This window comes from Labrus bergylta, chromosome 5 (assembly GCF_963930695.1).
Source record: "Labrus bergylta chromosome 5, fLabBer1.1, whole genome shotgun sequence".
Lineage (NCBI taxonomy): Eukaryota > Metazoa > Chordata > Actinopteri > Labriformes > Labridae > Labrus > Labrus bergylta.
Genome location: NC_089199.1, coordinates 33,234,714 through 33,245,217, shown reverse-complemented (window position 1 = coordinate 33,245,217; position 10,504 = coordinate 33,234,714). Strand labels below are relative to the sequence as shown.

The window sequence follows — 10,504 nt, the reverse complement described above, 5'->3', positions numbered from 1 at the left end:
CGGGCTTTGCAACAACACAGACAATTAAGGTCAAAATACAAAATACACATTAAACAGAATAGATTAGTTAAGATAAATAAAAATAGGGGGTACAAGTACAAAATGAATGATGAAGTTAACTATGCAAGGACAGTATGTGCAGAGAATGGCAAGATAAAGTGACAGATCTGTGGTTCCTTTAAGAATTTAATGGTATGGACACAAGATTTTCATTCACAGAAACAAACCAATAGCCGAATTCAGGTTAATACAGCTTACACTGGCCTTTCTGATCAGAAGAGTAATACCCGGTTATAACGCTGTTACACTAAACACATATAGGACGCAGCGGTCCGAAACAACAAAAGTTTTAAACGGTTAAAACTCAGGACGCAGGTCCAACAAAGATAAAAATTACAGTTTCTGCTTCGATCAACAATTGTTAAAAACACTCTCTAAAGCTAATTCTGCCCAGACCTAACTAAGCCTCACTTGTGAATCGCTTTGTCCGCGATTGGTGAAAGGAAAAGAGTCCGGCGATGGAGCAGATCTTCTGTCCGTCCTGGTGCAGAGGCGTCTGATGGCGGCGAGGGTCCCTTACGGTGAGAGCGGCTTCGTTGGTTCTCCGTCGAGTGGAAAGATGTCCTTTTGATGTCCTTTCGTTGCAGGATGGAATAAGACCGTTATCTTTCTGATAATCTGTTATAGTCTGACGCTCTCCGAGAAACTGAGATGCGTTCACTGGACAATCCGAGCTCGGAATTTAGAACACTGCCGGCCGCGGATTACCTGCGCGCCAAAACTTAAAACAAAGGAAGATTGTTGCAGGAAACAGGAGATCTTCTTGGGTCTCCGAGCACCAAAGATCAGCGCATGAAAGAGGGCGAGCAATGGAAGTCTTGGAGCTTTGTAGCCTGGCCTGCTCCATGGGGGGTCTACCTCAGATCCCCTCCAATGAGGAGAGAGAGGTTCCGGTCCCCCCTTTACTTCACGCGTAGGTGTGAAGTACCGCAGGGGATTCTGGGATTAAGAGTCCTTTTAGGCCTCTTTGTGATCTCAGTGAATAACTCAAATGAGGCTTTTACAGAGGTACAGGCCCAAGTCCATTGTTTGACTGTCCTAAGCCTGCGTGGCCCAACAAGAGTAAATAAAAAATAAGCAATTTCCAATTCTTTTGTGCTGTATATGCACTCTAATTGTTGTGTTTCTGGGGTTAGCGTATATTATTATTATAGACGATATTAGCATTTGTAACTGCGTTAGCATTTAATGTGTTTTTCAACGAATTTAAGCTAGCTAGCGAGTTTTATGGTTTACCCACTTTCGTACATTCAAGACTAAATACATTTTTTTTTCCATTCTTGTGTGCTGTATGCGCACTCACACATGCCCTTGTCTTCTTTTGGCGCGGTGGTAATGTTTGAATTAATGCACGAGTTTGGAAACTGCTTCTTGACCCAGCGCACTTGCCGTTGTATATTTCGGGAGGAGCGGGTGCCACATCACATGAGACGAGAAAGCGCCAGGTCTGCAGCCATACCCGTCTCGGCGACGTTAAGGACAAACTCTCCTTAGCCTCAGCTTTGGACCCTCTCTTCAAGGCCCTCCCCTTTTCTGTCTGATGAAGGTCATGAGGACACGATTACTCGACTAATCACTGAGGCATCGAGAACTAATGAAAACTAGGCAAGCCCATATACATAAAATTAAATGAAGATATTGACTCTCTGTGCACACAAATAGGATATGTTAGTTGTGTTTTTCTTACAGTACGGTTCCACTGGTGACAACGGATAGCTTCTCAACGCTTTCTATTCATTTCCTTTGGAGAGCCGGAGAGGCAGTCCAGAGCTCTATTCCCTCCATATGAGTCCAGGGACCGCCCAGACTAGCCGCACGTTTATCCAATCAGGTGCATTCATTGAGGCTATGTCACCTATTGCTTAACCTACAGCGAAAAACTTGGCTATCAAGAAGAGGTCCAGGAGAACATCGGAACAAGCCAACCCTAGCGTCCGCGCCTGAAGCAGTGGTTGTCAACAGTCTACGGCTCCGTTACTTTTTACTGCATGTTTTCTATTTGAGATCGTTTATTTCCAGATCAGACACGAAGCGAGAAGGATGTGGGTACAAGACACGATCTGTAGGTGGCAAATACTACGGGGAATATCAAACATTTGGAACTGACAACTTGGGTACATGGAGCTGCGGTAGAAAAAAGGCGGAATACTTGGAAAAAGGGTTGTAGTGCCTGAAGAGTCAGAATCCTCTTTCTACACACCTCCATTCATTGCTTCCTCCGTCATCCACCCACATTCATCTCACACGCCAATGAAAAACAGCCACAGTGCCGCAAAGTCTGAATCCGTCCTCCAGGAAGGGCATTTGTACAGGTGCAAGTCACCAGTGATCGAGGCAAAGAGTCATTTAAAGAAAGTCAGTGAAGGAGAAGTGTTACCTCGGCATAGAGCGTGTTTGAAAGTCCATGTTATATCCATTTTGTGTGACATCTTCGTCGTTGGAGGTCCGTTGCTGTCAGGCCGATTACCTGTTGGATTTGTTTATTTCCCTGTTCCTGGCGGATCAGCTGTTCCCTGGAGTCAGGAGATGCTGGTCGCAATGGATCAAAGCCAACTGACTTAACCTACTGACTGACTTAAAAAACTTGTGGCTTTTGTTTTTTTGTGTTTTGATTTTCGCACCACGAAGAGAGACGCTGGTTTTCTTTTGAGTTTGTTTCCTTATTTGTTTTCGAGGCCCGTGGTAAAGCCCAGAGCAGAGTTTTTGTTTTGTACTTGACCATTGAACTGACATGGACTGAACTGTGGGTTGTGGGTGTACCGGAGTGAACTTTTTCGGCACAGGAGTGAACACGCACACACAGTACGCACATTCATTTTGTTTGCAGTGTGGTGAAAATAAAGAACCTGTGAAAATATATATTATTGAAATCACATTGCTGTTTTGTTTGATTGTTTTGTGGCTCTTGCTTATGTCCTATTTTGTTCATCCGACTCCTCATTCAAGATTTCAAGAATGCGTTTTTTCTCCTGCTCCTCTAGACCCTGAGCAGTCGGATAACAACGTTTAAGACGGGCAATGTGGACAACTTTTAAGTCCTTGCCTGTCTCTTCGAGAACAACTTTATAATTCACAGGCCCAACTTGTTCCACTACCCGATATGGTCCTTGCCATTTTGGGGCTAATTTGGCGGAAACGATTTCTCTGCCTTGGAGAGAGGATGGGCTCTCAACCAGACTCTGTCCTTTTCCTGAAACTCAAGGTCACGTCTGTGTTTGTTGTAGTTTCTTTTCTGCCGTTGACGAGCAGAGTCCAGATTTTTAGAAACAAACGAACAAAGATCTTTTAGCCGTGCAATTTTTGTGTAGCAAGGGGTGTCTGGAGCAGTTTCATGAGGTTCAAACATTGCATCCAGAGGTCCTCTAAGGGAGCAACCAAGATTAAGCTCTGCAGGAGTAACGCCTGTTGACTCCTGGACTGCAGAGTTAATCGCAAACCGAAACTCAGACAGATGCTTGTCCCAGTGTTTGTGATTGTCCCCTACATAGGATGCTATCATTGATTTAAGAACACGGTTCAGTCTCTCTATAAGGTTGGTTTGGGGGTGGTAGGCTGAGGTTAACACATTCCAGGTTCTGCATACAGTTTGGAAAACTGATGAAACAAACTGTGTTCCACGGTCAGACAGGATGTAGTCAGGAATGCCCCACCTGGTCAAGATGTCTTTGACCATGACTTGAGAGATGGTTTCAGCCGTGGCATTTATGATTGGGAACAGTTCAACCCCACGGGAGAAATAATCAACGAAAACCAGGAGATAAACATTTTATTGAGAGCTTTTGGGGAAGGGACCCATTAAATCCATTCCAAGCATTTCCTGTGGGCGGTGAGTTTGAGTTTGTTGGAGTTTTCCTGCAAGTTTTCTGTTTTCTGGTTTGTAGAGTTGACACGTTTGACAATTTTTTACATGTTCTCTGGCATCCAAGCTCAGCTTTGGCCAATAGACAAGATGTTGAAGTCTTCGGTAGGTTTTGTGCCTGCCAAGATGTCCAGAGAGAGGATCTTGGTGGAAGTAGTCCAGTAACTGTGTACGGAAGCTAGGAGGTATGTAGAGTTGGTAGATGGTTTTGTATGGGAGGGTGACGAGACGGTAGAGGAGATCATCCATGATGGTGTATGAAGGGTTTGAATTATTGACTTGTCCAGTTTCTACCACTTTTTGATAAAGAACCTGACATTCTGGGTCTTCCTGTTGTGCCTTCCACAAGGGTCTCAATTGAGATGGGAAGCACTTTTGATGGTTTTGGAGAGGCAGATGTGATGGTTGCACACACAGGAAGGGCATTTGTATAGGTGCAAGTCACCGGTGATCGAGGCAGAGAGTCATTGAAAGAAAGTCAGTGAAGGAGAAGTGTTAACTCGGCATAGAGCGTGTTTGAAAGTCCGTGTTATATCCATTTTGTGTGACATCTTCGTCGCTGGAGGTCCGTTGCTGTCAGGCCGATTACCTGTTGGATTTGTTTATTTCCCTGTTTCTGGCGGATCAGCTGTTCCCTGGAGTCAGGAGATGCCGGTCGCAATGGATCAAAGCCAACTGACTTAACCTACTGACTGACTTAAAAAACTTTGGTACCGTGAGTACCTGGTGTGTCTTTTGTTTCTTTGTGTTTTGATTGTCGCACCGCAAAGAGAGACGCTGGTTTTCTTTTGAGTTTGTTTCCTTATTTGTTTTCGAGGCCCGTGGTAAACCCGGAGCAGAGTTTTTGTTTTGTAATTGAACATTGAACTGAAATGGACTGAACTGTGGGTTGTGGGTATACCGGAGCGGACTTTTTTCGGAACGGGAGTGAACTTTGCTTTACAAACACAGACTGTGAAACACGCACACACAGTGCACACATCATTTTGTTTGCAGTGTGGATGATGTCCTATTTTGTGCAGGTTGACTATTTTTTGTTTGCATTTAATTTTTATTTGTCAAACTTGACTCTGACTGGCACCCCAAAATTAAAACCTTGTCAAACCCGCTACAGGGTTTTTTCTCTAGGCGGCCGGCTGCTGCAAACACTCTCTCCTCATGGAAAACAATTTAAAAAAGACTATGGTGCTCAGAAAAACACACTATGTGGACACGGGGCTTTAGTTCACCTCTGTATTTGAAAGTGTGTCGACCTTTAATATGAATAGCTGTCATTGTAAGAATGTTTTTGTGACCCCGCTCTAATGGAGGTTACGGATGGTTGAGGACCGCACTGTGACTTTACAACACAGATACCTTTTCAGGTACCTCCTGAAGGTGTTGTCTCGTACGCCATAGATGAACGGAATAATGGATCTGGGCAGGATTTGTATAGTGATATAATAAGCGAACAGATGGTCTGTGTAGTCTCGAGGCAACCATTGCTTTATGATAGTTAATAATGGAGGGCCGACATACGTGGACATACACAGCAGCAGCTGGAACCCGTGCAGCAGGATGGTGTTTCTGGCTTTCTTAGCATCTTTGCTCGCTGCTTTAGCCGTGAACAGGATCTTAAAGTAAGTGAAGAAGATAGTGATCCAGATTACGACTAAAAACACTGAATACAGGGCGTTCCTCCTTTTTGTGTTAACTGGATTTGGAAAGACCGTTTGTCTGAGGCAGAAGACCCGGGAGCCGAAGAAGTCCAGCGGCTCGGTGGCCAAGGTCACAAAGAGATCAGGAAGAACCGACAACATGCTCGTAATCCAGATCAAACCGATCAGAATCAACGTTCTCCTGATGGTGCAGATCTGCACGTGGCGCAGCGGCATGCAGATAGCAATGTAGCACTCCACTGCCATGCAGGCCAGATTGAGAGGCGTGTTCTCGGTGGCAAAGAGAGCCGTTAGCATCAAGAAAGAACAGACGGAGACGTTTATTCTGTGGATGGTGTAGCTGATGATGAACATGATAATAGTCAGCGTCACCTGGATCATGTCGTTGACCACCAGGTGAATGAAGAGGATGTACCGAGGGTTTCTGTAGAAGATCTGAGGGAGGGAAGCAAAATATATCTGTGAAGGTTTTCAGTCATTTAGGCCCTGACACACCAAGCCGACGGCAAAGAACTAGTGGTAAATGAAGGCTGCCTGTTGCGTTGCTTCACGTCGTATTATAGGTAGCCTACTAATCCAGAATAATGTCTGATAAAAAGTTGAAAATGGCGCTGGCGTTGTCAGCCCTTGGTCTTTGAGTGGAAAATTAAAAGAAGAGGCGGAGGCGACAAATAAGGAGAAACCGCACTAATGGGTGAAAGCATGGATACTACAGCGGCATGCTCAAGGGGCTTTCCTGAATGGTAAATGGACCTTAGCTTATATAGCGCTTTTCTAGTCTTCTGACTACTCATAGCACTTTTTACACTCCTGCTGCTTCTGTGGCGGTGTATGAATGTATTAGTTACTTCTGATGGATGATACTACTACCATAAGTGTGTGAATGGGTGTGACATGGAGCAACTGGGGGTTAAGTGTCTTGCCCAAGGACACAGCCGACATGTTGCCCAGCTGGGGATCGAACCCTTAACCTTCCAGTTGAGAGGTGATGACTCTACCAACTGAGCCACAGCTGCCCCTGAACCTGTGTTGAGAGCTGGAGAGAAATGAAACCTTCAAAACAGCAAATCTGAGAGATTCCTTTCACCGACCGTTGACGCCGATTCAACATTTCGAAATTGGCCAAAAAAAGGCAGACGGGTAGAGTTGGACACACCGCAAAAACTAGGGTGAGAACCGCTCACCAACTGTCCAACTAGGACAGACGGCCGCTAATCTCGTTGGTGTGTCAGGGCCTTTAGGTGATCCAAAGTTTAAATCACCTGGACTTGGATAACGTTGATGTGGTTGAACTTCAGCCGAGTCCAGTTTTGGTTCAACTTTTAAAAAAGTAAAGGTCGAGGAGGTTCAACAAAAGAGGGAAAATTCCTCTCATTTGAAACAGGCAATGGACACAGACGACTGTCGTTGTCTTTAGAAATGACTGTTTTGAGGAGACGGATAACCCCTGGAGTTGTTGTGGTACAAATCTAAACAGATCTGACATTAAAGGAAAATGAACACTGTGTCCAGAAGTGACCAGCCTGCTGTACAATGGCTGGACATTTTAGTTACAGTAAAAATCAAACAGATATTTCTCTAAATGGAGGTTCTTCATCTGTTGTTCATTAGAGGTGGGAAAGAAATCGATTCTGCATGGTATCGCAATATGTTGTGTGGCAATATTATATCATCTCATGGCCAAGTATCGATATTTTTTTATCTTAATAGGAAATATGCTTTTTTAAAATTTTATTTGCTGAAGGGGTTGCACAATTCAATTGTAACGAGTTGCATTGTTAAGAGTTCATCTTAAAATTCCATGAGACTGAAGTACCAACAGTTCAGATTATGAGGTCCATGCAGCCTCACAGGGTTTAACTTTGATCATGTTGGTCAGTCTGAGGGCTCGACTCCCTCTGTGTAGAAATAAAAAGACTGAAGTGAACGGACTGAGAATTGTTTCTTATTTGACAAAACAGTTCAAAACAATACATTATAATATGCAGTTAAAAAAGCTTACTTGCAATATATAGAATTGTGACTCAAGTATGGAGATAATATCGTTTCACACCACTATTGTTCATGTTCATCTCCAAAACCACATTTTGTTCCGTTTATTTCTTCATGTGCCGTCGTCTGTTTGGTAGATTTCTCTCTTCCTGCCTGAAGTTGAAGCACTATTCTCTTTTTTTCTCCACACTAAACAGACTGACATCCAGTGAACTGGGCTTCTTTCTGCAGGTCAATATGATAACAGATATTCCTCTGGAGTCTGTGAATACAGTCGCCTCCATTAATGAGATTCTTTTTTCAAATGATACCTGCTCAGTTTTCACAATGAAAACGTTTCATCTGACTGAATGAATGAATGGAATCGCCCAAATATAATGAGTAAAAATACATCAAGAGACAGCTGCCTGGATGATGATGATGATATTGATTTCATGTTACAAATCTAAAGTCAGAATCAGAATCAGAATTGGGGTTTATTGCCAAGTACAAACACAAACAAGGAATTTGACTTGGTGTATTGGTGCTAAACAATTAACAAGGAAATGAAGCAGAACTAGCAACAACTTAAATAATACAGTATAAGAAGATATTAAAATATATAAAATAGAATATAAAAATGTAAAATATAAAAAAATCAAAAAACACAAAAGACTTGTTCCTGCTATCATGACATGAAGGTCATACCTGGTGTTTGCTGAAGGTGTGGACAAGGCTGGCATTGATGTAGTTGATGGAGATCACCAGGAACACGACGATCACGTTCTTGGTGACGGCTTTAGAGAGGGAGTCTGGAAACCGAACGACCACGGTCACGTTGGCAGACGACACATTCATCTCTGAAGACAAAGAAATGTCCAAAAGAGAAACACAACAAATCAATCAATGATTATAGGAAACAAGAAAGTGGAGCACGATGTTCAAGTATTAGGAGCACTGACACTTTTTAAGAGAAAAAAAATGAATTCTGATATTTTATAATGTTTGTTCAGGAGAACAGAGGGACGTAGATTTATTATAGTATCCCACTAAAACGGGCCTACGAGCATTTGACCTCAAAGACCAACTTCCTGCCTGGTGTGTAAACCCTGATGAGAGAGACTGTATTTATAGAGCACATTTAAAAACAACAGAGTTGACCAAAGTGCTTTACAACAAAATAGATAAAAGCATAAAAGAGAAAAAAGGAACCAGACAAGCTCTTATACTGGGTCTAAGAACGCCAAAGCATTCAGATAAACTGTTAGAGGTGATTTAAACACGGGCAACGTGGGTGCCAGCCTAACCTGGGGGAGCAACTGGTTCCACAACTGCAAAGGCCCGGTCTCCCCTTTGTTTCAGCCGAGCGTCATGTGCAACCAGAAGTGACCTTCTGTGATGACACCTTTGAGGCTTTCTTCTGAAGATAACACATTTTACTTTATTCTAAGCTGCTTGTTTGATTTGTGGCTGATGCACATCTCGACTTTCATCAGTGTGAAACATGTTGACGGACGTTTGTCCAACGCTCCTCAGTAACAATGAATGTTAGGTTCAAAGACCTCATCAGGTTTGTTTCTCTGTTGCCTGCTGATCCATATTAAAGCGCTCAGTGTTTAAGAGCTCCTGTTGATCTTTAATGTCTTCATACCGGGCTGAGGTCGGCTGTGTTACAAGTAAATATGCTCATTTATAATAAATATGTAGAACAACATCTCTCCTCTTTCCATTCATCTCTCCTACCAGCTCGTCTGTTTAGAGTTTCACGTTTATAACATTTTAAAGGACAAGTTTAAGTCATTAATGTAAGACTGTATCTGAATGTTCATGAGTTATAAAACTTACAAACGTACACAGTTCAGAGTGATGTGAAACTTCCACATGTTGGAGGTAATCTAGCTTTAAATAAGAGTGGATAACTGTTTCATTAAGTAGAGTATAATGAGCCCTGAAGCACGTTGCCTCATTATTAACAGCTTTAAGAACATTCACTCAAACGCTCCTGTGAGTGAAAATACAGGCAGCTGTTAGACTATAATCCCAGAAGAAGAGAGAGACTCACCTCAGAGGAACATCAGAGCATCAAGATTGAATAAAAAAATATACAAATGTAAATTTAGATATCGATGTAGGCAGACTCGAGGAATATTTAAACATCACAGAATGAAACAGTTTCTAATTCAGCAGTCTCAATGATTCCTCAGAAACGTCAGAAAGCAAACCATTAAAAACACTAAACATGCATCACATGTTCCTGTCTTTGTAGTCTAATGCAAACAGCCAGTCTGAAAGTTTAAAGCCACATTAAATGAACCGCTCTGATTTCATAGATGAGATATGAGTGCAGTGAAAAGATGTCGCTGCTCACCTCAGACGACCTGTGGAGACTAGCTCATCGTCAGGAAGGCCTCTGTTAATCTCCCACTTTATATGTGTGTTGTGTCACGCACACATTCAAGGGATCCCTTATTTTTTCTTTGCACGCTAATGTGTTGCCTGCGTCCAAGTGAGGGACGTCAGTGATACTTGATTCTGGAGGGACAAAAACGTTGTTTGACTTCTGGGTCAAAGTCCAGGGTGGGGTTTTGTGGAGCATGCTCAGAACACCTTGGGCCAATTTGGGTCTGATTGAGATGAATACAGGAAATCAACCCCTAACAACATCATCCAGGTTAGAGTAGAAAGCATCATTCAGAGTTGGTGTACACTGAGCCTGTGTAGCGAGCAGTTGTCGGTATCTGTCATGTGTAGACAGAGACGTCGGCCATGATGCAACAGAATTTTACCTTGTTTTTGCAAAGCTCTGTAGTGTTTCTAAAAATCCAAAATGTTCCCATAATCTTTGGTTTCAGTTTTGCTGGCGTTGGATCGAGTTTCTCATTGAAGGACGTGCCTTTGGACCATGGAGTTTGGCTTCTACTGCCGCCTGTTGGCTTTATTGTGAACTGCACCTTCG

At 43.0% G+C, this 10,504-nt stretch overlaps 1 protein-coding gene across 1 annotated transcript; it reads right to left on the bottom strand.

The window, feature by feature from the left end:
- Positions 1 to 5,220: 5,220 nt before the first annotated feature.
- LOC136179294 (odorant receptor 131-2-like) lies at positions 5,221 to 8,406 on the bottom strand. The gene is made up of 2 exons (XM_065955402.1): positions 8,257 to 8,406; positions 5,221 to 6,012 (listed from the first exon to the last, which is right to left on the bottom strand). Exons 1-2 carry the CDS (start codon positions 8,404 to 8,406, stop codon positions 5,221 to 5,223), a joined length of 942 nt encoding a protein of 313 aa, XP_065811474.1.
- Positions 8,407 to 10,504: the final 2,098 nt, after the last annotated feature.